Raw genomic sequence first — 27,859 nt, 5'->3', positions numbered from 1 at the left:
AAAGTTGGGGAGGCCGTTCCCAGGACAAGGTGACACTGACTGAGATAGGCAGGGAAAGAGTAAGTCTTCCTCAACCAGTTCTCTGCCTTTGGCATCCAGGACACTGAAGCATCTGCTCTTACTCCTCACCTACCCCCCCAAGTCCTGAAAAAAAAAATACAACCAGAAATGACACAGATGGCTAACTAAGGACTTTATTTCAAACAAAAATTAAAAATAAAAAGTTGAGAGATATTTCCCTGGGTGTGGGAAAGGGATCAGGCCAAGGAATTCCCTGTGACCAGGCCTATAGCCTCATCCACTGGAGGGGTCGTGATCCTTCCCTTCCCCGCCCCTGGGACGGGGAACCTCTATAGGTGTAGGACCCTACGCCAGAGCCCACCTAACAAGGGAACTCGGCCTAGGCCAGTCGCTGGGAGGGGATAGAGCTGGGCAGCAGCATGGCCAGAGGCCAACCACAGGATCAAGTCCCAAGTACCAAGAACCTACTCTTCCCCCTCCCCCTACTCATGGGACCCAGAACAGGGGAAGGATGGCCTGTGGAAAGAACCTCTTGGACCCTGGTGAGAAGGCAGGCCCCAGTGCCCCTCACATCTATCACCTCTGTTCTCTGGAGGGCAGTGAGTCCCACAGTCTTACCAGATGGTGACGATGACACCACTGGGGGCAGGGAAGGCCCGGCAAGTCGGCCCCACAGCTGGCTCTCCCACCACCCGCCCCCCCTGCAAGCTTTACAGTTACCACATGATCCTCTGTATTTCTTGCCTTCCACTGCCCGTGGGTGGGGTTTCCTGGTTTGGGGTTTCTCAGACAAGGGCCCTCCCAGGGAGGGTACCCTGAATCCCCCACCACTCCTGGGCCTGAGGAGGAGGGTGTCACATGATGCCGTTGGTGAGGTACTGGAAGCCGTCATAGAGTTTGGTGGTGATAGAGCGCATGCTGCCATCCACCATCTGCTCCACCAGCAGCTGGAGCTGCTCCTCGGTCATGCTCATGTGGAACCGCTCTTTGAGGTTGCGGATGGTGCTGGAGCCATGAAAGCAAGGAAGCTGAGAACCTGGGGGAAGCGGGGAGGGCACAGGGTCATGGAGTGCAAAGTGGGGAGGGGCAGTGGTAGCAGCCACAGTGGCTAATACAGAACTGGGGGTGTCTGGAGCGCCCCTTCCCTCCCACATCAGAGAGCCCCCCGACTGTGGGTGCAGTTCTGCCTGGGAAGAGAAGCCAGAGTTGGGGGGGGCATCTTCATCCCATACTCCTAAGCCCCTCTAGGTGAGGGTGTGAGGGCAGAGGGGGAGAGGGCTAGCACTACACTGCCCCCCCCCCCCCCCCCCCCGCCACCTCCCCGGAAGGGCAGAGGGAGCAGAGTCTCAGGACCCAGAGGGAAGGCTGGGAAGAGGGTCTGGGGAATGGGCCCTGAGCTGGGCACTTATCTGGTTGCAGGCCTCTGCCTATGCTACGTCTGACACTCACAGATGACCTGGGCCACCGTCATCACGGGGCCAGACGGGGATGCTCCCGAGCAACGGCGACAACCTGTGGGGTGGGGGCAGGGATGGGGGGGGAGGAGGAGACTGGCAGCTTAGCCCAAGTGTACAAGGCAGCCTTGAGGAGGGGGGAATGGAGACGAGGACCCGAAAGAGCTCAGAGAGAAGAGACTCTAGGTTGCAAGGCAGTGAGGAAATGGCTCAGGGAGAATAGACCAAGAAGAGCAGAGAAGAAATACTTTCAGCTCACAGGGAGGAGTAAGTATGGGGACACAGAAGGGGCACTGGGGACAGGGCTGTCAGTAGTCAAGGGCCAACAGAGAGGCAAGCGGTTACTGGAAACACCTGGGCTGGCAAAGAGCAGAGCCAGAGGGATGGAAGGAAACAAAAAATCAGGTGGACAAGGGATGGGGAGACAGGGACCACGAGACTGGAGATGGAGCTGTTCTCTCCTTGAGGGTGCCTAAGATAAGTTTCTGCAGTCTGTACCCCCTAACCCCTCCCATCCCTGGGACCCAGCTCCATCAGGAGTCAGGAGGACTCCCAAAGGACAAATGGCACCCTATGGGAAACACTGCCCCCAGTCTTGAGGTGGAATCCACTTTTTGGAGGTTCCATGCCCTGGGGCCCCAACATCAAATGGGAAACCTGAAGCACTGTGGGCACTGCCCTGTCCCCAAACACATGGCCTCTTCCCCACTCACCCTGCTGCATGATCTCCACGATCTGCACCACTTTATCCATGTGCTTCCGAGCAGCGATCAGCCCCTGTAGCATCAACATCTTGTAGTAGTTGAACATGTCGCCATCCAGGCCCCCCATCACCTGCAAAGGGAGATGTATGTGTGCACGGGGGTTCACAAGCCAGCCAGGACTTCCTCCATCGGGGCAAACATGCCAAACTCCGACTTCCCCACTCTTCTATCAGGCAGGAAGCCTCCCAGGACACCTAGCCTCACCATGACTCACTGCCATTTCTGTTCTGTTGGTCCCTAATTTGGGGGGAGCCCACAGCTCCCTCTCCCATGATAGAGAAAGAACACAGTGAGGCACCTCTCCTTCCTGACTCACGTCCACAAACTCTGTGGTCAGCTTAAAGGCTGACGTCTCAAAGCCCAGGTTTCGGGGTGAGCTGGACAGGATGAAGCCAAAGTCGATGTGGATGATGTGGCCTTCTGCATCCAAAAGGATGTTTCCATTGTGTCTGAGGAGGGGGCAGAGGAGAGAAAGAGGCAGTCGTCAGTCTGACTGAGGCAGGGGCCTCAAGCTGCAACACCCTGGCCATGTGATACCAGGTTAAGTGAGCTTCCTGCCAAGTTTGTTGCTGCCTACCTCTTATGACCTAACTAATCAGAGCAAAGAAGGAAAATCAGAAAAGTAAACTGCTGTCAAAGGCTCTGAGGTCTGAAATTCCCATTATTATGATTTTGTTGAAATTGTCATTACTAACAACTTAAAACCAGTTTAAGAATATTTCCATTTTCTAAAAATCATGCTTCTAGCAACCAAACTGATCCCAACTGAGTAGAGAACCTGGAAGCAAGGGAAGGACTCTGTAGTTCTAGCCAATCCTCTCAAGAGGCCAAGCCCTCAAGCTCAGTGGGAGGCCTCCACTCCAAACCTACTTACCTGAGTTTTACTGGTAATTCCTGTCAGCCTGCTGCAGAGCAGAGACCCTCCACAAGAGAGCGGGCTGAATGGAGTTTAAATGTTAATTACTGTGTGGGGGCTCCAAGGAGTAGAGGAGTAGGCTTTAACCATTCGGTAAGATCACTTATGTAAAAAATCTCAGGAAGCAATTACTAGGGGGAAGCTGCAGGAAGAAGAGTTAGAGGGAGATAAATCCCAGGTCTTTGTGATTCCCACATGAATGGCCAGCAGAAGAAAGAACAATTAAAATGCTAAGCATGTGATGGGCACCTGGGTGGCTCAGTGGGTTAAGCCTCTGCCTTCCGCTCAGGTCATGATCTCAGGGTCCTGGGATCGAGTCCTGCATCCAGCTCTCTGCTTGTCAGGGAGCCTGCTTCCTTCTCTCTCTCTCTGCCTGCCTCTCTGCCTACTTGTGATCTCGCTGTCAAACCTTTAAAATGCTAAGCATATGAGACTGGCCCATTCAGCATAAGAGACAGCCTCTGTGTCAAGAGATGCTTTGTTAGGCTAAGAGCTCCAGGTCTGAAGCCACCTTCCTCTAGGTTTGGTCTGACTGGCCAGAAGAGGGGGATGGAGAGAGAACCAGTCCCTACTCAGTCCTTTCCCCTTGGGGAAAGCATGGCAAATTTACCAACAAAGACACAATCTTGGGAGCAAGAAAGGTTCTAGATGTCCTCGTCCAATGTCTCATTTTACAGGTGACGAAAGAGAGGCTTGGGGGGAGAAAAAGTGACTTTTGGGGGCGCCTGGGTGGCTCAGTGGGTTAAAGCCTCTGCCTTCAGCTCAGGTCATGATCCCAGGGTCCTGGGATCGAGCCCCACATCCGGCTCTCTGCTCAGCAGGGAGTCTGCTTCCTCCTCTCTCTGACTGCTCTCTGCCTACTTGTAATCTCTCTCTGTCAAATAAATAAATAAAATCTTAAAAAAAAAAAAAAAAAAAAAAGTGACTTTTGTACACAAGGTCCCAAGGCTACGGAGGGGCAGCTTCTCTCCTAACTGCTGGTGTTAGCTCCAGCTGCAAAGTTGTTTGGGGCTCATCCTGAAGCAGTTAAGGAGACCCCACCTGATTCCAGTCTGAGGCCCGTTCACTGTTGCCATTTCTTTCCACTGGCAGATTCCATTCCTGGCTTCACCACATCCGTTCTTTCTCCGAGTTATTATAAAAGGTCTATCAGCTGCAGTACCCTCCCGCTCTTTGAAGGGACTGACTCTAACCTTCCCAACATACTGGTTTTCTACAGGAAAGCCCAGAGGTCTGACTAGCCCCTGCCTCCATGCCACCCACTTACTCAACCTGGGGCTCAAGTCTAGGCTCCCTTGGCCCTGGGTTCAAAACCCTGCTTCTTCAGGGACAATCTAAAGCTTGCAACCAAACTCCTTATCAACAGTTACATTTCCCATCAGCCTGCACATGCAGAGCTGCTGCCGGGCTCATTTATAGGGCTGGGCAGTGGAGAATAACCACAAGTCTTGAAAGCTCCACGGCCCTTACTTCCCTCACAAGGAAATGCCGGCCTGACAGGGTTTTCATATAAGAATGGCAGGCACTTAACCGATACTAGATTTCTGATATGCAGCCCTGTGAGTTAGGTCTGCATGTGCTGCCATGTCACTAGGAACCGAAGGAGCACAGACCACCGCACCTCGGCCTTTTCAGGAGGCTGCCCTCTGCCTGGTGAGTGGCACGACTCACAGGAGCACTCAGGGCGCTGACCCTGAGTCACTCTCTGGAGATGGTCTTAGAAAGCAAGACCCCAGGTGGTATCATTCTCTCTGTCTGATGTGCTCACCTATATATGAAGCGGGAGCTCACAGAGGTCAATGTGATATTGGAAGAAATGACAGCTCTGGGCAAAACAAGAGATACTTAAAAGTTTTGAAATTCATATGTTGGAACAAGAAGGAGAGTTCAGGGCTGGGAGCACAACCGTACATCCAGCATGTTCCTCATACCCATCTTCTCTTTTCTGCTCTGTGGGCGGCCGCTACCATCAGGCCAGGCCTCAGGACCTCCTGCTTTGTGAAAGACCCAGGTACCCCCACTCTCACCCTCTGAGCCCTGGGGGCAGTCACTAAACACAGGCTGGCTCTCATCACTCCTCTGCCTACAAAATAAAGCTCCTCAGCCTCATACCCACCGCCCTTCTCACCTGACCTCAGCTCCCCTACGGAGTGGAGCTGCTGCCTGCTTACCTGGCCTGGCAGGGTAGCCTGATCTTCCGGCACCCTGAGCTGCCTTCTCACCTGGAGCGTCCTTCCCCTCACAGGTGTCTCTGTCCTCATCCGCCTTGCTCAAACCCTCGCTCCTCCCTGAAGTCCTTCACCTCTCTGCCCCTGTACCCTGGCACTAACTGGTCTGCCTCGCTGCTTAACGGCACACAAACACGTCTCTGCTTAAAATGTGTCGTTCATTCCACTTTTATATCTAGGCAATGGGAGGTGGTGAAGAGTTAAGTGAGAACTCTCACAAAGGGACAAGGTTAGGATAAGGAGTTCACCCACCTGTCCTTCACTTGCAGTAGGTAGCAGACCAAGCAATAGCCAGCACAACTTTGTACAAAATTGCGCTGTGCACTGAGGAATGCCTCAGTGGTGTAACTGCCGTGCTCCTGCAGGAAGTAATCGAGCAAGGAGAGCTGGGACTGCTTCTTCACCTGGTGAATGGACACAGCGTTGACCACTGGTTCAATCATGCCACTGTCAGCAGAAATCACAAGGATCTTGTATGGCTTGATCCATAGGGGTACTCGCTCCTGTTCCCAAATGGACTGTGAGGAGACACAGAGGCATGCAACTATCATCTTTCCGAACTAGGAGAGGAGGCAAAAATCCCCCTCTGTCCCCAACCATGAACAGTTCCCATCCTTGTGGCCTTGGATTCCAGGTCATCAAGTGAGTAAAATCCATTGATGCCCCTGAGGACCAGGGAGTTCTGAGACAAGCCCAGGGCTCGACAAGATATAGGGAAGTACGTGAGAAAGGCATCGTATAGGTAGAAAGCCCCCAAAAGGCAGGGAGGACAGGAAACCACACTGACACCTCACAGGCCTACAGAATGTGAGCCATTAATCCAAATTCAAATAATACGAAGAACACAGGTAAGGATTTAGATCCAGAGAAATCCTCTTAAGAAAACAACAGTATTTATAGAAAGAATAGGATTGACAAGTAAAGTTGCTTGCAGGCGACCAATCCAAAGGTTCAGGGGATCAACATCTCTGCACCCTGCAAACCAGCTGCCACAAACCAGTTAGACTAAAAGGACAAATCTAGCCTCCCAGAGTTGAGATCACAGCAGGTGCAGGTCACAAAAGGGCCACGAGGGGTCGCTGTGGAGCTGTTCTTGTGGCTGTAGTTCCTGGGGATGTACTCGGAGGGGGTTGGGGGGAGGCGTAGGGTCTGCATCCAATTTAAACCTGGGTAGGAAGCTGGTCCCTAGCAGAGCTCCCTGTGGAACAACCTGCGTAACAACCTGCATCCTCACCTCAGCTGGGCCGAGTTCCCTTTACTTCTCCCTGCCTCTCTTACCTGCAGTTGCTTCAACACCTGGAAGGCCAGGAGCTCCTGGCGAAGATCATCCCCACACTTGACGATGACTGACAGGAGCCGCCAATTGGGGAGGTGGCCATAGGGGGAGCCCTCTCTGATTCGCCTGTGAAGAAAGAAACAAAAGGCGCCAAACGGTTGAGGACAGACCTTGCTTTCTGCCTGAAGTCCAAATCAAACTCCCCACAAAGCAAGGACTCAGATGCCTGGGAGCCTGATAGTTTGGGAGAGACTGGCGGACAAGACAGGTGGGGCAGTGAGTACCTAAGGCCACCTCCAAGATTTGGAAACCACACCCATCCAACTCACCTTACTTTCTCCTGCCAGGGCTCTTTGAGAGCAACAGCAGAAGGGTCTTCCGGGTCTCGTCTGAAGGCTGTGGGGGTGTGAGCCAGCTGCTCCGAGAGCCTCCGTCTAGCAGGAAGAAACTCTATCATTTGCTTGGAGGAGGTAACCCCAGAGCCTCATGTCCCTGTCTATGCCGGCATTTCCTGCACTCTTTCCTTGATTCGGGGCACACAAAGATAGAAACCTGGGCTGATAGTTTTGCTAACCTGGTGTTCTGCATTCATGTTGCAATGCAGGTTACTAGGCCCTCCCCATTTCTGGACAGAGACGCTGATTCAGATCAGGTGTGGCTCCACATCTGCATTTCCAGCAAGCTCTCCTCCCTCTCCCTTGATTCTGATACATGTAATCCTCAGACCCACTCCAAGAAATGCTACTCCCTATGGAGTTCTCTTAAATGTAACTTCCTTCTGTGGTGGCCCAGTAATTTTTCAACCTGTACCTTCACCGCCTCAAGTTTGGTGGCCTCAGGACAGGGATGGAGTAAGGAGAGAGAAGAGGGAAAGAGAGGCTGACAGACAGGAAAGGATAGAGACAGGCAGTGCCTGAGAAGGAGGAGGAACGCGGGGCAGGGCAGTCTGGCCATACCGGATGTCCCCTGCTGCTATGAACACAGGCTCCTTGCTCTCCTGGCTGGTGATGCTGTCCACAGAGAACTGGGAAATGTTGTCACAGCTGTTGGTGTGCACTTCAGGGAGCTGGGAGAGCAGGGGACCACAGGTCAGAAGCGCCAAACACAGGCCTCACTTCCGTCACCTGCTCCTCCAGTCACTCTGCACGCTTGCTGTCGCCTCTGCATCATGACAGCCCCCCAACTTCTGGACTCTGTTCCAGAAGGCCTGCCCTGCTTCCACGCCATCCTCACCACTTGGACACCAAACGCCTGGGCACTCACACGGGCCTTACAGCAATGCTTCCCTAAGTGTAAACCACCTCATCAGGATCACCTGGGATGCTGCTACAAGACAGATTACCATATCCCGCCATCCGTCTGAAGCAGAATTACCAGGAATGGGATTTGTAACAAGTTCTCCAGAAGACCCCCACTGTGCTCAGGTTTGCACACCACTGTCACGACCTCCAGAGAAAGCTGTATTTTCGACCTTCTACTATGAGTTTTCCCTGGCTACAGTTGCCTTCTGCAGGGTCCAAAACTAGGACCCTCTGACCATTTCTTCAGTCTCAGCCATTCAGTCTAATCTTCCCAACTCTCTCAAATACAAAATATTCCAACAGACCCCAGGGTCCACAGCAAGGCCCTTCCCTTCTTCTTCCTCCGGAGCAGATCACTTCTCAACTCCACTAGGCACTTACTGCACACTGCCTTGTTGTATATCCTGGAAATGGATTTTTCGCCTTAAATGTTTGCATCCAATCTGCCTAACTGAACTGTAAGCTCAAGGACAGAGAATCTGTCTTCACAAAGTGACATCTGCTTGTGTCACAGTCCTACATAAAATGCAGCTCTGGCTCTTCACAACCCCAGCACCAAGTCCAAATCTCCTTCCATAGTTGACAGAATCCTTCCTACAATCTGGCTCACGCCAACCTTTCCAGCCTCCTTCTTCACCACTTCTCACCCACACTGCACATCACAGCCACACGTAATGTCCTTTGGTTCCTCAAACGAGCTGAGCTGTCTTGTTCTCCAGTCTGCACATCTGCTATTCCCTCTGCAGGGAATGCTCTGTCCAGCGAATTTCTACCCATCTTCAGGGCCCCGCTGACATATCTGCTCCTCAGGAAATCACTTAAGGTGTGCCCAGGCCCAAGTCTGGAGATCGTCCTACCCCCACCCTCAGGGGTGGCATAATGACCCAGCACAACCTGGATCTTACCATACTACAGCTACCTGTTAACTGGTTTTGTTCCCTTTCTCTTTAAGTCATGAACTCCTTGTGGCAGGGGCCATCTTGTTCACTAGTCCACAGCACTCCAGGCTGGCATAAAGAAGACTCTCCATAAATATTTCTTGAAGGAATGAATGTGTGACCTATTCTCTACTTTCCTCAGACAACTTTACATAGCAGATGTTCAAGAAATATTTTAAGTTTCCCTCACTCCCTTGGGCTTAGAAGTTCATCCTTATATTTAACCTAAATTCCTTCTGCAGGAAAGTGAGCTCCACCTGAATATTCCAGACTAGCGATGTTCAGAGCTTTCCCCCTCGTCCCCATGGGCACTTGCCTCAGCCTGCCTCAGGGTGTGTTGCCTTGTCTCAAATACAGTGAAAGTTGATGGAGAACGGGTGCTGGGCCCCAGTACCACCTCCCGGGAGCTCCCTCACCTCCACCTGCAGCTCGCCGATGTCATCCACCGACCAGGCCTCGTCATCGTTGTCATAGTTGGGCACAGTGCTGAAGCTGCCTGCCCGCTGCTCATGAGTGATACCACATTCGGGCAGGTTCTCCACCGACCGCGTGCTCCGAATTCGGTTCTCGGGTATCCGGGCGGGGACGGTGGTGGTGTCAAAGTTTTCACATTCAAGGACTTCTACATAGATCAGGTAGGGAGCCTGGAGGAGCAGTGTGTATGTGAGAACAGTATTTCCAACTTCCCTCCATCACCATGCCCCAAATCTCAACTCAGCTGACACAGTCCTTCCAGCTGCCCACTCCCAGCTCCAACCCTCACCTGTCAGTCCCTTGATACCATGAACGCCACATTCAGGGCAGGAACTTGTCCTATGAACATACATTTCAAGAATTTGGGCAAGAGAGTGCATATGTCTTTAAAATGTTTTAGCCAATGGGTGCCAGGGGTGCTCAGCTGGTTAAGTGCCTGCCTTCAAGTTCAGGTCATGATCCCAAGCTCCTGGGATAGAGTCCCACATTGCTCTCCCTCTGCCCCTCCTCTGATTCATTCTCTCAATCTCTCTCTCAAATAAAGAAAATCTTAAAAAAAAAAAAAAAGTTTCAGCTGATGGGGCGCCTGGGTGGCTCAGTCAGTTGAGCATTTGCTTTTGGCTCGGGTCATGATCCCAGGGTCCTGGGATTGAGCCCCTCATTGTGCTCCCTGCTCAGTGGGAAGCCCACTTTTCCCTCTCCCACTCCCCCTGCTTGTGTTCCCTTTCTTGCTGTCTCTCTCTGTCAAATAAATAAATAGAATCTTTTTTTTTTAAAGATTTTATTTATTTATTTGACAGACAGAGATCACAAGTAGGCAGAGAGGCAGGCAGAGAGAGAGGGGAAGCAGGCTCCCTGCTGAGCAGAGCCCGATGTGGCGCTCGATCCCAGGACCCTGGGATCATGACCCAAGCCGAAGGCAGAGGCTTTAACCCACTAAGCCACCCAGGTGACCCAAATAAATAGAATCTTAAAAAAAAAAGTTTCAGCTGAGCTTCAACATGTACAGATGATATACTCGGGCAAAACTATCAATTACCACTTTCAGAGAGGCCTAGAAACCCATCTGGGGGCTTGTCTAAAGACAGAGACTGGGAAAAAGCCAGGCACTGTTCCAAGCAGGGTTCTAATCCTCAATACTTCTTCTGAAAGAAGAATCTGAACCATTAGTACTCATTCCAATCAGCAGACAGCTAATTCTCTCCAACGTGAGTCCGGCATCCTTCTCTCCTTCTACCTTCCCACTCTGATCAGCAAAGGTCTTAGAAATAAGAGATGTCTCTACTCCCACTGTCACTGTATCTGGAAAGCCTAAGAGTTATGGAAGGGCTGGGGAAGAGCTACCAAAGGGCTGGAAGGAGACTGGAGAACAATTCTCTGCTGAGACATGGGAAGAAGAGGCAAGCTGAAAAGATTAGGCCTCTTTTGGTCCAGAAAACCAAGGACCAAAGAAGGGGGACAAAAAGGCCCTCAGAATCACAACAGCACTGAGGTAAAGTCTAGACCGACATGTGCACATGAACCGTGGAGGCCAGGATGTTGGTGAAGCATCCCTGGGTGCATGCATGAACCTGACAACCACAGGAGAAAAGTCAAATAGGGGGTAGGGTATGGGCCAGAGCCCACCTACCTTGTCCTTGGAGTTGAGGACAACAGCCTGGGTGTGGGGCACACGGACCACGTGGTGGTCAAAGCTGGCAGTGGGCAGCCAGACTCGGGCAGGGAGCTTATGGTTGAGTAGGGAGAGCTCTGAGATCAGCCTCTGTGTTTTCTGCTCCTTGGTGGGGAGCGTGGCCAGCCGCTTGCCAATCGCCATCAGAGACTTGATGAATTCTCGCTCAGGAGCCAGTCTGACGGGCTACAGGGGGTTGGGGCAAAGTAAAAGACGGTGAAGAAACCACAGAAAAAGTGGCCCCCCCACTCAGCCACTCCTAGCCATGGATCCCAAAGTCTAGAGAATGCTAGGGAAGGAGCTATCTTTCAGCACTGGTGGGACATGCCACCATTCTACCCCTGACAACATGAGCTGGGCAAAGGTAGAAAAGCCAGCACACTCCTCCACAGGCTGATTCTTGAGGGTGAGGAGGGTGGGAACCTGTGTCACTGGAGGTACCCCTCTTCTTTTGGACCTGAATTTGTTACGAACTGTCCCAAGGCTTCAAAATGGGTTGGGGGACAACATCCAGAGAGAAGAGCTGCTTATACCTGATGCGTTTCACTTATCTCCAGGTCCTAGGGCTGAGTCTCTGCTGAGGGCCTCTGCCAGTGCCCCAGACTAGGGAGGGGCACTCTGAGTCCCTACAACTCGTTTCAAAGAAGGACTTAATCCATTCAAATGACTTGTTACCTTTCACAGCATCCCCCTATCCACCCCCACAATCTCTGACAAGGTGTCAGTGCACATGCAGGGGATCAGAAGGGGATGAGCAGACTGTGTTAATGAGGGAACAATCAACCCAGAGAGAAAAAGCAGACAGAGAGAGGTAGGTGTGGGGAGTGGGTGGAGAAAGCAATAGCTCCTGTCAGCCCTTGACAAGGGCCCTGAAGGTCTGTCTCCTTCAGTGGTTCCTCCTTGGGTCCTCTTTCCCTACCTCTCAGGGACAGGCTCCCCATATTAACTCCCTGCTGTGAGCCTGGCTCCTCAGGCTGGGCACTTCATCATTCCCAGAGAGGGCAAAGTCCGTCTGGGCAGTGAGGTGAGGGTGGGGGAAAAGATGGACACAAAGAAGAGCCCTTTTCAGAGCCTAAGTCCTTCTACCATTAGGGGTACTTTATCAAGGTAGCCACCAGCATCCCTATCCCAGCTCCCCTCAGCTAGGTAAGAACAATATTTCCTCTTCTTATAAAAAAATAGCATTTCACTCACCAGGTCTTTCTCTCCCTCTCTGTGGGTCCTACTTAGTTTCCTAAGAACTGAGAATTTCTACCCTCACACTGCAAAAAAGAGCTTCTTTCTGAAAGATGGGTAATACCGGGGTCCACCTTTGCATATGCAAAGAGCCAAGGTTCAAAGGAACAGCTCATTTTTCAGCCTCTGCCTCATTGGGCACTGGCTCAGGGTCCCACATAATAATGAAACAGGGTATGGGGAATCAAATGGGGCTGCCCTGGGAGACAGGGTTGAAAAGAGATCAAGAAAAGAAGACAGCAGAACTGGGCTTCTGTGGTCCCTGGAAATATCCCAGGGTCCTCATGGAGAAAGCAAAAGAAAGGAAGAGGAAATTTGGAAACTCACTCCTTCATTTATCCTGATCCCTAATCTATCCACTCAGGTGGCAAATGGTCACTGTTCCAAGGACTCTCCACCCCAACCAATTCATACTCAACTCAGATTAGAAAAGGCAGAATTCCTTCCCATCCTCAAAGGAGCATTTGGGTAAGGGGGGGAGCTATGTTCCTTCAGCATGTTGGAGATGTGACCCCAGGCCTTGAGAGAGGCTCTGCCACATGGGAGGAGATAGGAATCATGACTGAAAGGGGATCAGCACAGAAGGGAGAAAACTGATTGGGTAGATAAATAAAAAAGAAAATGTAAAAAAATCATCCAAACTCCCAGAGGGCCCAGCATTTCCTCTCACGTCTCTGCCCAGCAACAAGGTCTGAGACCCTGTGGGACCAGAGGGTCAGGGGTTAGTCCAGAGGGAACAAGAAAGGAAAATGCGGATTAAGGAACCTCCTGGGCAGTGAGCTGGGAAAGGGAAGAACTCAGACCTGGAAGAAAGATGGTTGAAACTAAAAAAGAAAACTGGCTGTAGGGAGGTAAAACTTTCCTTCAGGCCAAATCCTGTTTGCTTTTGGGGTCTGCTCCCCAGCACAGCACCTAGCATTTAGAAGAACCAAATAAATATTTGATGGTCTGACGGCAGAAGCCATGGGGAAAGGGTTCTGGGTGGGAGAAACAGGATCCCGGGGGTTTCTGCCAAGCAGTTCTTGACTCCAATCCAGGGGTAAATTCTACCTCTCTCCCAGCTGATTGCTCTAGAGACCCAGAACTGGGGGCTGAGTCGCACTGCATCCCAGCTCCTTCTGGGAGAAGGATTGAGCCGGACTAAGCCTAGGCTCAGGGCACTGGTGACAAAGGGCAGGGGACTCCTCCAGGCTGGGAAGTCCTGGGAGGGAAGGGCTGATCTCCCAGGAAGAAAAGGCACCTTTTAACTCTAGCCTTGGCCTGGGGACTCAGAAGACCTGGGGACGGAGAGGAAATGCGGCCACAGGGGGGAGCCTGCCACCCAGTCCCAGCCTGGCCCCACTTACGGAACTGAATGAATTATCAATACTCTCGGTGCTGGAGGAGAGCTCCTGGGAAAGGGCCAGAGGGTAAGGGGAGGAGGAAGGGCAGGGAGGGAGGGGAGAGAGACAAAGGCAAAGAATTTAGCTCCAACTTGGATTGTAACTGCTTCTCTCTCGTGTATCTCTACCTGGCTGCTTTAATGAGAGAAAGTCAACCCAGAAACACCACTTGCCCAAATTCTTGAAACCTGTGGGAGATGCTGGAGGGCTGGCTCAGATCATAGGGTCAGAAGGGCTGAAGAGACAGAGGGCCTGGGCTTTTCACTTTCTCCCCTTTTCTCCTGGCCTGCACCAAGCTCTCCCTCGAGGACATACCCTACAGCTGGGTGCCTCAGGGTAGTAAGTGCACTGCCTAGCAGCCTCCTTTCTCTTCAGCCACTCACATGCTCCCAACCAAACCCTTCTCTGTGGAAGCAGCCACAAAGAAACTGAATTTAACAAGTTGCATGGCCCCCATACTGGAATGCCAGCATTCCTCCAGCTTCTTGCAAATGTCAGGGTGGAAGTCAAAGAGCTAAACTTTAGTACCAGGCGTGTCTCCTTTCCAACCAGCCTCATTATCATCCTGGGAAGACCAGTCCCAACCTTGAGCCACATGAGAAGGGACACCCCAGATCCATGAGCATGACACCTCTAGGCTAGGTGTTGCTAGGTGTAAAAGATGGCTAACTCTCCTATCTACTTAACCTCCTCGGGCTTCCTATCTGTTTCATGCCACACTCAGTACATTATAATTTTTGGACCTCAGCTGGGGAGCTGGTCCTAGATCCATCTACCTGAGAAAGCTGAGCAGCGGGGCAGCAACTGTCCAGGTTCCAGCCTAGGAGATTTATCTGAATCTCACCCAGCCGTGTCTTACTGGAAAAGGGCTGGTGGTCACACTTGCCATCAGCAGCTCTACTGCAGCTTGTGCATGGGCCGAATCTGAGTTCTGTCTGCCAAGGTCTCCCAGGGCAGGGGGAAGGCGGCAATATGCATGCACAGATGGCAGGAGGGCAGGGGCCTGGACTTAGAGACAGAGTCCTGGGAGCTCCCAGGGCAGGAGGGCAGTAGTCACTGAGCTTCTACTCTACAATCAGCATTTCAAGCATCTACTTAATTCTATTCCACAGTTTACATTCTCGTCTAGCTGGAGGTCCTAGAGTCAGGATATTCCTCGAAGAATCTGAGAAGAGGGGCACTTGGAGAAGGCAGCCAAATACTATCTCAAGGCAAAAACTCCTCTGCTTTGGCGAGAGATGGGAGGAAGAACTGAGGCAGTGAGGATGTCAGGGCCTATTCGGACTTAGTGGTTCAATTTCTATCCATGAGGTGGTTGGGGAAGGAACAGCAGGCAGGATACCAGCTCCACGAGCAATGCTTCAGCTGATTCTTCCACAGACAGGGCCTGGCTGACTTATTAGTAGCCTTGCGGGAAGGGAGGTATATCATGATCTTTTCTTCTCTCCTACGCTGTAGGCTTGAGTCACTCATACTGAGTCAGCTCCAGGAGAAAAGCTGAGGCCAAGAAGCTGAAATCACACCACATCAGGCTGGAAGGCCCACTGGGGCTTCAAGTGTGACACGCCAACAGATTTCTCTGTACAAAGGTTATAGTCCTGAAAAGCCAGAGCTGATCTACTAGAGTGTCATGATGTGGGGCAGGGGGTGGGGCGGTAGCTAAATCATCTCTGCTCCCTGGGCCCCCATTCTAGGCAAAAATGTTTACCATTTGGCTACTAATGGGAAGAAAGACTACCTGAGCAGACTCCTCCAATTAGGATGACAAAAATCTGCTTTGAAGCAGCAGGCTTCGGGGGCTGAAACAGTGGGGGCTGGGAGAAATCTGTGCTAGAGTCCTTGGCTTGTTGTGGAGAGTGTGAAAGATCCATCATTAAAAGAAAACAGAACCCCCGTGTGAGATCTGGGCAGAAAAGGACCATGCAGGGAGACTCCGGGCAGGAAGAGAGCTATGTGAGCAGGGGCCTCTTCTCAGTGGCCTCACTTTATCCTCCAGAACTTCTCCTTAGATAATGACGTGCTTTGTTTAGTAAGCTGTAGGCTTCCTCCTTATATGCAGGAAACAGCTTTTCAAGAGAGTCAAAAACTCCACCAGATAAATTCTGTAAAGTTTCAGTATACAAAATTGAGAGTCACACACTACACAGACTTGTAGATAAAATGGGGTCTCCACATTACAAATTCTTGGAGGGAAGAGCCGCACTTCATCCTTCATCCCTCACTGCCTCTGGCATGCGCTGTGCACACGGTACAAGCTCATTAGTTGAGTGAATGAATGTTGCATAACAGGGGAGAAGGAGGAGCAGAAGGAGGAAAACCAATTCCCTTGGTATGTGGGGAACAAAAGCCTTGACAGACATATCCTCAAAGTGCCAAAGGGGTTCGGACAGACCTCTGTGCTGAAGACTCCAACGCTCAGACCCCAGAGATATTCATATTTATTCGCTCACTCCTGCTCTCACGTTTCCTAAGAACACACAGTGGATTGGGGTATCTCATTCTGCTGGCATCAGATAAGCCAGGAATGCCTAGGATCTGGTATCTCCTTCCTTTCCTGGATCTAATAACCCATGATAAGGAGCCAGCGAAGAATGGCAGCCAGAGAAGCCACCCCAGAGGATTTAGCGCTCACAGAATACCTGTGTCTCATAGTCACCTATAATCCCATCCTCGGAAGGAGTTAGATCCAAGGAAGAGGGACCAAGGACCAGCACAGAGTAGGCCCGAGGCTTCAGCTTTTCTGGTCCTAAGATGGCGACTACCAAGTGAGTATAGAGAAAAGCCATGCCTGACAGGAGGCATCAAGGGACTCACTTGCAGCTGCTCACACATATACTGCTACAGGTTTGACCCCAAGAGAAGGGGCCCCCAACCCCTTCAGGACCTTAGTCCCACCAGATGTGGATGATTCTTCTTGTTCTGCAACAACCTCCCTCATGACTCTGAACTTCCCTGCCAAGCTCAACCAGAAAAGAAAATGGTCCATTTTGGTTCTGAGAACGTCTGCGCTCTTCTGCCTGTGCAGGGAATTGTGGAAACCTAGATGGGCTTAGGCCATTCTTCCCCAAGTGGACAGCTGAGGACCAGGGAATGCAGATGCTGAGAAATAAGCAAGATGGCTCAGCTGAATGATTAAGAGCAACACCTGAGGTGAGGCCCAGCTGAGGGATGCTGGGCAAATCACCTCACCTCTCTAAGCTTGTCTCTTCAATGGTAAAATAATCCCTGTCTCTTAAGACTGTTGAGGATGAAATGTTAAGTACTTGGCAGGATGCTTGGCACTTAAGAGGGGCCCAATACATGTCAGCTCTTTTAGCTTCACTATTATTATCCTAACAAAACCCGAAATTTCCCAGAAAGCAGGCTCTGTAGTTTCCCTCTGTCCTGCTTTTCCCTTCCCTGGTCACTCAGATTCAAAGAAGCTGAAAAGAAGTCCCATTGTATCAAAACCGTAGGTGGGTTATGTGCCCCATGGGGTAGATGCCACCACCACAGCAATATGCATTTTCCAACAAGTGCAAATTCCTTGTTCTTTTCTCCCTTCTTTCCCAGGCTGGGCTGGCAGCCAGGATGAGAGCTGGGCCAGTGGTGAGTCAGAGGGGGGACTGGGGCATCATTGTCTGGCTTGGGACACCAGGTCACTGACAATTGTCCAGTGGCAACTTCCAAGCTATCAGTCCAGATATGGAATGGAAGGTGGGCATAACCTACTGATGTGCTTATCTCCTCCTTGCTCTGGATACCCCCAAATGCTCCTGTGGCCTCCTCTTCTTTCCGGCTTTCAGGTCTCTGACTAGATTCTGGACATGCCCAAGATTTCCTCTACACCAAGACTGGTTCCCTCTTCCCTTTGTGCTTCTCCCAAATGCTAAGACATCCCTTCCCCGAGGGAAGGCAGGGATGAGGGCATTCTGTAGATACCTCAGTGATAGGGAAGGAACCTTATTCTTAAGTCAACAAAAAGCAGGATCTTTGGAAAGTGGGGCAGAGGATTATGAGGAGTGACCAGGAGAATGAAGTTAAGGCTCTATTTATACCCCTCCCCCCAGCACACACACCATCCCTTTTCCTCCCTGATGGCTGCTACTCTGAGAGGTTCTGGTAGATATCCCAGGTCTCAAGTCAAGGTCAACTGCCACCGTTCTCAGTAAGTAAGTGGTTAATGGAATGGCAGTGAAGTTGAGTAAAAACAACTAGACAGAGTCAGGATTGTCAGCCTTGCTGTTAGCTACATGACCTGAGGCAAGTCACTTCTATCTCTCTAGGTCTCTGAGTTCTTCCTCTGTAAAATGAGACAGTTGGGATACATGATTTCTAAGGTCTTTTTCCATTCTGACATCCCATGCTTTTATCAGTGAAATGAAACAGAGGGAAGGAGAGAAAAGGACAGAGGAATTGTATGTCAGACATCTGTCTCCATGCCATCTTGCCCCACTGCCCCTCCCAGGCATTTTACCTCATCCTCATTTTCCACTTTAGGGTTGCTGGCTGTTCGTTTCAGGTTGCTGCTGAGACTTATGCTGGCGGTGGCATCGGACTTAGAGCGCTGGTGAGTCCTCTTAGAGGGAGACAGCCCCATGTCAGGGGCTGGGCTCAAGGAGGGCAGCTCCCTCTTCCGGTGAGCTGGCTTCAGCTCATCTGAGAGGATCAGTTTCCGGAGCTTGGTCCCACGGGAGTGTCGCTGAGTGGAAATGTGCATGTCTGAAGAGTAGGCCCCAAGCAACAGGGCACACTGGAGGGAAAAGTTAATGCTCTGGCGGCAGCGATGGACTATGTAGGGCTTGATGGCGTCACCCACGTCCTCATCCATGTGGATGTACATGTTAAGCAACTGGGGCAGATAGAAATCCACATCCTCATTGCGAAAGCAGAAGAGCCGGTTGCCAATGTAGGCTTGTACTCCAGGCTCCTTGGAGTTGTACAGGTATGAAATGGCCATGGAGATGTCAAATAGTTTTGACTCAAATAGCCTCAGCAGCCAGGACTGTTTGGCAGAGTTGTTCTGCCGCCGCCTCCTTGCTCCCTTGGCTGTGCTTGAGGCCACAGTGGCCCCCATTTCATCTTCCTCCTCCCTTATCTGGGCAGGTGGATCGTCCAGGCAACGGATTGCATTGTCCAAAACATCCCCATTGACCAACTCCAGTGGGGTATCTGTGTTAGATATGGCCACGCCTCCATGCAAAAGCTTTACTTGCTCCAGCACCTCCTGGCAGGCCTTCTGGGCCACCTCAGGGTCAATCACTGATAGTTCCCCGACCCCCTCTGTGATGACGCCTAGCAAGGAACCCCCATTGTTCCCTGGCGGGCTAGGAGTGGGCTCAGAAGTTGGCTTCAGGGGGGCAGGTTCCACCACCATGTCTCCCATGGCCACAGCCAGACTTCGAGCTTCCAAGCTATAGGAGGGAGGGAGAAAGGAACAGAAAGGGAGACACATACATACAATGGTTAGTAGTGCATCCTTCGGTCTTCCTTTCACCTACCATGAAACCTTCCCAGACCCCTCCTCTCTTTTGTCTTCTTAGACTCCTTCAAAATCAGATGAGAAGTCATCTCCCAGGAAGCCTTCCCTGACTACCTCCACTGCTGATCACCACAGTACTCTCCCCTCCTTCTGCACTTAGCTATCCGTTTAGCCTCTGTTACTAACTTGCATTTGCAAAATGCTGCTTTATACGTTATTTACATAGGTTTACAAATTCTTCAGGTAGACTGGGAAGCAATTCTGGTCTTATTCCCTTGTCTCTCACTCTTCAAATGCTTTTCTATCTTTGTTGTCTTGTGTTTCTCTTGACATGCCTGCCAATACCTTTCTTTTTTCCTCTCATATTTCCTTACTCCTATAACACTCCAGACACAAGTCCTAAGCATCTCATCTCCATTTGGTATCAAAGTCTTTTTTTCTTTAAGGTTTATTTATTTATTTATTTTAAGATTATTTTTTTATTTTTTTATTTGACAGATCACAAGTAGGCAGAGAGGCAGGCAGAGAGAGACAGGAGGAGGAGGCAGGCTCCCTGCAGAGAGCTCGATGCGGGACTCGATCCCAGGACCCTGAGATCATGACCTGAGCCGAAGGCAGAGGCTTTAACCACTGAGCCACCCAGGCGCCCCTTAAGGTTTATTTTTATTTAAGTAATCTCTACACCCAATGTGGGGCTCGATCGAACTCAAGATCCTGAGATTAAGAGTCCCATGCTCTTCCCACTGAGCCAGCCAGATGCCCCCGGTATCTAAGTCCTGATGTGTTTTTCTAGACACAGATACTTTCCTACCTTCCCTTCATACTCAAAGTTCCCAAGGAATAAGGGCCAGCAAATAACATCCAGGCTTCACTGAGAAGAAAACAGCTCTAAAACAACCATCAACACCCCCGCTGAAGTGTGCCATTTCTTGCTTGTCTGGCTTCATGATGTCATTTCCCCTTTCTCTTGTGCTGTAGCAGTTAGTTATAGTGGATAAACTCTTGAACTTGGGAGTCAAATGCGCTGGGATTCAAGATCCTAGCTCTGCCATTATCAGATGTGTAAACTTATGCAAACCATGTATCTTCTGAGTTTGTTTCCTCAACTGCAAAATGGGAAAAACACATCTACTTCTTATTACTGCTGTGCGGGAAAACTTCATGAGTGTAGGATCTAGCATAGTCCTTGGCACGCAGTAGTACTCAATAAATATTAGGTGAATCCTAATCACCTAACAAATCAGGAAACAGTGTGTATGTGTACGAGTGTGTGTGTGCACACACATACACTGTTTATAAGGAAATAAGTCAATCAGAGTTACACTTGTCTAAGAATCTCCCAAAAACTTGTTGTCTAAGAATCTCCCATGACACCCCTCTCCTACCCCCAACACTACTTTCTCCATTACCATACACACAGCCCAAGAACTAGAAAGGCTGGGAGAAGGCAAAAAGAATTCAGCTAGAGCTCATGGGTCTATAACATCCAAAGAACAGGGACGAACAGGAATCACATCACCAAGAATCCCTCTCTGGGGTAAGAGAACATTGCTGACAAAAGCCACTGCCCACCTAGAATGATTCTCCTGAGCCCCACCAAATTTGGATTAGAATAATAGAACAGAAGGAAATTTCAAAGCAAAGACTGGGAGAGGCACATTGTTGATGTCAGATCAACCCAGCTCCAGAGCCTGACTATAGTCAACAGCAGGCTCAGAGGCCTTTTCACAAAAACACAAATGAGAGTGAGTCTAAGATTAACTCAAGAGCATGAGCAAGAGGAAGGCAGAATCTACTGTGGAGCTGAAATGCAGGTAGTTTCCAACTATTAGTGACGCTGCCTTTGATGCAAGGCTGGGTGCATATAACTTTGGGTTGGTGAAAGGACGCTTGAGATACAAATTCTCTAATCACTGTGGGAAGCCCCATTTCCCACCACCACCCTTCCAGTGCCTCTTCTTGCACCTCTGAAATGTTAAGAGTCAGTTAATCTCAGGGGCACCTGGGTGGCTCAGTTGGTTAAGGGGCTGGCTGCCCTGGGCTCAGGTCATGATCCCAGGGTCCTGGGTTCGAGCCCCGCATCAGGCTCTCTGCTCAGCAGAGAGTCTGCTTCTCCCTTTCCCTCTGTCTGCTGCTCTGACTACTTGTGCTCTCTCTCTCTCTGTGTCAAATGAATAAATAAAATCTTAAAAAAAAAAAAAAGTCAGTTATTCTGCTCTGCCAATACTATAGTCTAGCTCCCTGCCTCCCAGCAGTCACTACTAAAGTCTTGTAGGAAGACAGATGGGGAATTCTTCTGTTCTCAGAGATCACCAAAAAAGGCTACTTCAGTTTATCTTTCTCCCCACTCTGTCAAACAAGAAGTTTGCATCCCTGAATTTAATTTCTCTGATGCAGCTTAAGCTTGGTATCAGTAAAAATTTGGCAACTCGTTCATCATGCTCTCTCCTAAAATTAGGCAGAGCCCTCTGAGTAGTAGAACCAGCATGGCTGCTTATGTGGAACTGTCTCTTCTCGCCAACTTTAGGTTACACAGAAATAATAAGAAAGCTTTAACCACTCCTTGCCACAACTCTGCAGAGCACTCTGTACCAGTGGGTCATTCTAATTCAACTGAGACCACCACCTTTTAGGTTTGCTGAAAAACTCACATGATAGCCTCAGTCATTTTACACAACCAGCTTTTATTTTTCCCTCAGTGTCTCTATGCTTGGCAAATCTTTCCCCTTCCCTCTACTCCAGAGACTTCCAAGTTATCAAAAGCTCCTGAAATCAACTTTTCAAAACTTCCAAGGGACATGAAGTTCAGATAGCCTCCCATATACAGCACCTCAGACCTCCAAGGATCCTCAGCAGATGCCTGTCTCAACTGATCACTACTGGGATTATTACTGGCACCAGGAGGGGAGGGAAGGATGCCATTATTATTATTATTATTATTATTATTATTATTATTTCTTATCCCAGAGCTTAGCCAGGAATCCCGCATCACAGCACTCAGGGGACTCTTCCACTGAACAGACCCCCATCTCACAGTCCTTATTCCCCAGGGAACCAGATGGTGTCAAGAGATGTAGGGAAGCTGGACTCCTCTCTAGTGGCTCTGCCACTAGAAACTACCAAATTGGAGCTGGACCTCCCTCGCATCCCTGAGCCTCAAGGATTGGCTACATCTGAAACAAGTCATGGGGAGAGGAGGTGTTGACTTGCCAATTTAGACAATAAGAAATAGGAAAGGGATTCTTCAACACCTAAGTCCTAATACAATCTTCAACATCAATTCATTCATTTTCAAAAGCAAAGACAATATAGTTTTGGTAAGGAACCATTCTAAAGAAAACGAAAGGACTAGAAAGCAAAAGAAAAAAGGAAGAGGTCCTATATTCATCACCCTTCCCCTTGCAAGAGAACAGGAAAAAAGACGACAATCCAAACCTTTAATATCAAATGGCTCCTATGCTCTCAAGAACATTCAAACAACTGAGGCTCCACATTTCACACGGGGAGCCTAAACTGGTCTTCCAATTGGATGATGAAGGAACCCTTAGAAGCCTTCCCCACCCCAGCCTAGCAGCTGGCTTCTAGGCACTGGGGTGGGAGTGGAGGAGTGTTAACCACTGACTGGGCTCCACAGCTAATTGGGTAATGTAGGGAATCCTCATCCATGCATCAGGGGGCTGTTCAGGGCTGAGCACAGCAGTGGCTATAGAGGACAGAGAGGGTGTACATGCTTGTGTTCTGTATGACTTAGCATTTAAGTAAATGTCTGCAAAAACTCTAGGGAGAGGGGACGTTTAACCTGGCTGTTTCTCGTCACCTCAAAAGATTCCAGGCAAAGAGCCCTCCAACCCCCCACTGATCTCCATTAAAGGGTTTCCTGGATTGGTCTCTGCTGAGACAAGACAGCAGAAAGCCCCAAATCAATCCCCCCACCAGGCTAATGACCATTCCCTTCTTGGGGGACTAGAAAAATATGAACTGGTTCAGACAAATCCTCGTGTTTTTAAAGGTTCCTGTACTTTCATGGAATTATCTTAAGAGATCATCTGATTTCCAAGCAGATAGGCAAGCTCAATTTTCCTCCCTTTGAGATGGATCGTGTGAGTTGGAAAAAAGGATAGTGAAGCCACTATCTTCATCCTACAAGGTGGATAGTTAAAAGAGACTGTTACAAGTTCATGGAAAAGAAAGAGAAGTTCACATGTTATTTAAAATTACACGGGCTTCTAATAAATAATAATGACAATTATATAAACAAGAAGTATAAATCCTCTAATGTTCAATCTTCTTTTGTAACAATAAATAAAAAAAATCGAGAAATAGAGGCACAAGCATTTTATCCAATGCTATGGTGATAACCTTCAGAAATAAACATGGAGATAATTAAGATGTTCACTCTAAAGGGGGACTGGGCAGAATGGAAAGGGACTGCTGATTTCACCATAAACTCTTAGGTACCATTGGATTTATTACCAAGTGCATGTTTGCCTTCAATAATAATTTTCTTTTGAAGATTTTATTTTTTTAAGTAATCTCTACACTCATCGTGGGGCTTGAACTTACAAATCAGAGATCAAGAGTTGTGTGCTCCACCAACTGAGCCAGCCAGGCACCCCACCTTTGATGATAATTTTTAAAAAGAAGCTGCTCTTCCAAAGAGATACCGCATCACCTTAGGCTGCTTGTTCAGCTGTTGAGAAGTTCCTCCTCATATCTCAAAGTCTAACTCAAACCTTTTGTTAAAAGGGTCTCAGCTCATTTTTCCCCCTTGACCTCAATGGACAAAGTGAAGATCAAGTACTACTTTTTCCTCATAAAACCTGGGGCCAAATAGTGAAGTAGGCTCAGGTCCTAGCAGGAATCACGTGAATGCCTCCCCAAAGCTCCAGTGGGGGGACTGGCATCAGGGAAGAGGGCAGTCTCGAGCTAGCAGCAGAAAGGTAGGGAAGGCAGTGGTCTCAGGGTAGTTAAGTCAATATTGAATCAAGCTGAGAAGTCTCTATGCAGGGCCATGGGAGCTGGTATAAGCAGATCCAGTCAGACAGCCCAAGCCAGCTCTGGGAGCCCCTGCTGAAACAGAGAGATGGCAAAGAAAGTAACCTGTGCATTCACCTCGCTCTGAACTGTTCCTCCCTGCAGCAAGCCCCAAATGTGCTTGGACTAGGCCCTCTCTTGTCTCATGCCAATTACTGAAAGGTTCCTCCCAAACTTCTTCCCCAAATCAAAGAACTCAATTTGCTGCTTTGGATGGCATTCAGCAAACATGTTCTCATGCAGTGTGGACCCAGCTCTGAGAATGAAGCAGGGAAACTAGGGGAAATACAATTTCTCTTTGGGGATGTTTCCAAGGAGTGAAACTGCTCCTAAAAAGGAGGATGAGGAGACTGCACCCTGGGTAATAGTTAAGAGAGAGACAAGGGAGAAGTGGGAAGAGGAAGTATGATTACTTCCAAAAAGACCTAGAGTTGGAAGATAAATGCAACTTCACATGCCCTCTTCACTATCACAGGCCAAGAGAGACATGGCATACCAGAGAGCAACTAGTTTCCTGAGCCCCACTTCACTCCAAGTTCTCTTTTCCAGCCGTTTTCCTCAAAAGGCTTTCCCACAAACATGCTTTCCACCTACAGAATCTGGAGTTATGGATCAAGTCCAAGAGGAACAGCACAGGTGGTCATCAACTTCATGTAGTGGAGAAAAAAGGCAAGGCAGACAAAGGAAGCAGGCCTGGAGCTTGTCTTTCAAATGGCCTTACTACCACAGCTGTCAACTAGAAAGACCCAATAGAGAGATCACAATGAAGGAAAACCTCTCAGGTCAGCTAAACCACTACTAAGAAATGCCTTTTGCAGGCGCCTGGGTGGCTCAGTGGGTTAAAGCCTCTGCCTTAGCCTCAGGTCATGATCTCGGGGTCCTCAGGGGGGAGCCTGCTTCCCCCTCTCTCTGCCTGCCTCTCTGCCTATTTGTGATCTCTCTCTCTCTCTGTGTCAAGTAAATAAATACAATCTTTTTTTTTTTTTTAAAGATTTTATTTATTTATTTGACAGACGGAGATCACAGAGAAGCAGGCAGAGAGAAGAGGAAGCAGGCTCCCTGCTGAGCAGAGGGCCCGATGCGGGGCTCGATCCCAGGACCCTGGGACCATGACCTGAGCCAAAGGCAGAGGCTTTAACCCACTGAGCCACCCAGGCGCCCCTAAATACAATCTTAAAAAAAAAAGAAAGCCTTTTGTGAAACTCAGAACATTGTGTAAACAAATAAACCAAGTCCAATTTTCCCCCAACCCACATCCTACAAGTAGCCTATTACTGCACTGATGCCTACAGAGTGGGCCCTTCTCCCAAAAAGGTCACTCTAGAGGTCAACTGAGGAAGTCACATGCTGAACCCAGGAGTCCTGATTCTGAATGTCCAAGCTCTTTCTAATGTCTCATATTCTTTTTCCAGTTACTCCCAACCCCACCCTAGGCCTAAGCCCTTATGGAATCAACCAAAACTATTCCAGTAAGCCACAGACAGTAAATTGACTCCTTGTAGATCTGGAAGACACTCTACTCAGTGATCTCTTAAGGACAAGCCTAAAATCAAATAATCCAAAACAAAATTTCTCACAATCTCACAGTTTCCATGCAGGCCTGTTCATCCCTCCTAGTGGCTGATCCTGGGTAGTCAACAAAGTGTGATCTGATATAAACTTCAAAACTTACTCCATCCTTCAGAAACACACTTCTGTCCAGAAAAGCCTGAGTGAAACAGCTGAGGCTTTCCCCTCCCCCTGTCCATCCTCTCAACATATTTTCTTCTTAGTTCAAGGTTTAGCTGATCCTGAAGTAAGTGGTATGTAGAGATAATGAATGTGACAGAAAACACATAAAGACCACAGGGAAAGCAGAACCAAGGGTCACAGGATTAGCAAAATCCTTGAAACTCAAGAGAGAAGGTGCCAGAGATGGAAATCCTGAATGGGAAGAGGCACTGTCAGATCTTTTCTATAGGAACAAACCTCCAGAGGTTGGGGTACTGAGGACGGGGGAAAGGGAAGCAAAAGAAAGTTACAGGGATCATAAAGCACTCTAGAGAAGGGTAAGGATTAAGGTCAAAGTACAGTGTCAATGTTACTTTGGGAATGACAATGAGGGCCTGAGATTCCTTAAGGGGAGGGAACAGGCAATTCTTGGAAGCTAGAAGCTGGGTGGGTGGCAGTGAGGTAATGGAATCAGAAACAGAGGAATAGAGGGCCACAGGGAAGAGAGAGCTCAGGGAAATGGGAATCCAGTGCTGGCGCTGCACGGAGACAAGAGGAGAGGGGGCAAAAATAGGGAAAGGGATGAAGGCGAAGGCTGTGGCAAAGGTTTGGGGCAGGTACACAGATAACGAGGAAGGGCAAAGAAGAATGGACATTACAAGAGGTACCCTGATGTGAAAAGGGCTAGTGACTTAGGAGAAAATAATTCGGGACGGAGGCAACAGGGATGAGGGGGAGATCCCGGGGCGGAGGGAGGAGCCAAACAGAAGAGGAAGCCAAAAAAGCAGAGGAGACCCTACACTTGAGGAGAAAGGGTGGAGAAGGCACCCGGGGTGCAGCTGCCACCGAGGGGGCAGTTTTGTAGTCAAATCCAAGTGTGGGGGCGGGGGCAGGCTGCGCGGGACAGGGTGGGAGAGGGACTCCCCCCCACAATTCACAGGGCCAGGAGGCCTAACGGGGTAGGGGTCGCTTACCTCCTGGGGACCCCCCCCCACGGAGGGGGTGCGGGCGGTCGGGGTCGGGCTGCCGACACCGCCGCCTCAGCAGCAGCGGCCGCTCCCGGGTTCCATTGGCCGCCTGCGCTTCCCTGACAGCGGCCGCGGCGGCGGAGCCAGGCCCCGGCTTAGGGGCTGCCCTCGGCGCCGCCTGAGGGGGCCTTCGCACTGCCTCAAGTTGGACCGGGCCGCCCAGCCTCCTCGCCTTCCCTCCGCAAAAGCGAGACGCCCCCACCAAAAAAAATAAATAAATAAAAAATAAAAAAATAAAAAAAATCCCAGGAGGGCTCAATTCTTCTTGTGAGTCCTAGCAACCCTTCTTGGGATATGCCTTCCTGCTTCTCCGACGCTCAGGACCCTACCAATCCCATAGCAATCTAAGGAGTCGGGTAAGCTGCCTGGAACATGCCTGTTCAGAAATAGAAAAGGGGGCGGGGAAGACGCGTTTGGAAGCTGGGTAGGGAGGACGAAGGGAGGATCCTACGGATGGGAGGAGGGGCCAATGTTCGTGAGGTTAAGAGGTAGTGTTTGCGAGGCTAGGGAACCGAGAAGGTAGTAAAATTTACTGGATAAGGGAAAGGGGCTCCTGTCCTAGAGCGGAGAGCGGCAGGTCCGTAGGTGGGTGCCGGTGCCCTGTTAGAAAGGAAGTACAGACACGTCCGGTACTTCCATAAGTACCAGAACATGCAAATTATATGGAAATGAGCCCGTTTGTGTTAGCAACCGAGTTACCGTAATTGCTGTGAGTGGCTTTCTCCCCCTCCCTCTATTCCACAAGACTCTCTTAGTAAATTAGGCTGTGGGATGGCGGGCCCGGCGGGGAGCGGAGAAAGAGAGCGGGCGGGGAAGATGGTTACCCTCACCACCCTTTTCCTATTCATGTTTAAGGACGCTGCCAAGATTACGCCCCTTATCGCTTTGGGAATGGCGCGGTCCAATCGCGTCAGTCTTTCGCAGTTAGCGGCGCGACTCGAGGCCGTGGTCCTGCCTCCGAGGT

General features: G+C 49.9%; 1 protein-coding gene across 2 annotated transcripts; it reads right to left on the bottom strand.

Moving 5' to 3' along the window:
• Window positions 1–176: 176 nt before the first annotated feature.
• Window positions 177–26,977, bottom strand: LOC111161946 (phosphatidylinositol 4-kinase beta). 2 transcript variants are annotated; one of them, XM_022526026.1, is made up of 12 exons: window positions 26,842–26,977; window positions 18,119–19,055; window positions 13,627–13,671; window positions 11,003–11,230; window positions 9,315–9,542; window positions 7,616–7,725; window positions 6,989–7,093; window positions 6,662–6,785; window positions 5,636–5,901; window positions 2,556–2,688; window positions 2,189–2,309; window positions 177–1,057 (listed from the first exon to the last, which is right to left on the bottom strand). In XM_022526026.1, the coding sequence occupies exons 2-12, from the start codon at window positions 19,025–19,027 to the stop codon at window positions 876–878; spliced, it is 2,451 nt and encodes an 816-aa protein (XP_022381734.1). In that variant the 5' UTR covers window positions 19,028–19,055; window positions 26,842–26,977; the 3' UTR covers window positions 177–875. The 2 variants fall into 2 exon arrangements, with proteins under 2 accessions (XP_022381734.1, XP_022381733.1); XM_022526025.1 differs by lacking the exon at window positions 13,627–13,671 and having other exon boundaries at window positions 26,842–26,888.
• Window positions 26,978–27,859: the final 882 nt, after the last annotated feature.

Source organism: Enhydra lutris, unplaced genomic scaffold (genome assembly GCF_002288905.1).
Source record: "Enhydra lutris kenyoni isolate GAN:26980312 unplaced genomic scaffold, ASM228890v2 scaffoldscaffold88, whole genome shotgun sequence".
Taxonomy (NCBI): Eukaryota; Metazoa; Chordata; class Mammalia; order Carnivora; family Mustelidae; genus Enhydra; species Enhydra lutris.
Note: the sequence above shows the minus strand (reverse complement) of the source record. Positions and strands in the feature narration are given on the sequence as shown.

What these genes read in the sequence shown, in the direction of transcription:
- LOC111161946 (XM_022526026.1), bottom strand. Translation starts at nt 19,027, where the DNA reads ATGGGAGACATGGTGGTGGAACCTGCCCCCCTGAAGCCAACTTCTGAG. An exon ending in TCCTCAACTCCAAGGACAAG is followed by an intron (nt 9,543 to 11,002) that starts GTAGGTGGGCTC and finishes CTGCTCCTCCAG; the next exon opens with GCTCCCTACCTGATCTATGT. An exon ending in TGACCACAGAGTTTGTGGAC is followed by an intron (nt 2,310 to 2,555) that starts GTGAGTCAGGAA and finishes CTCCCTTTGCAG; the next exon opens with GTGATGGGGGGCCTGGATGG.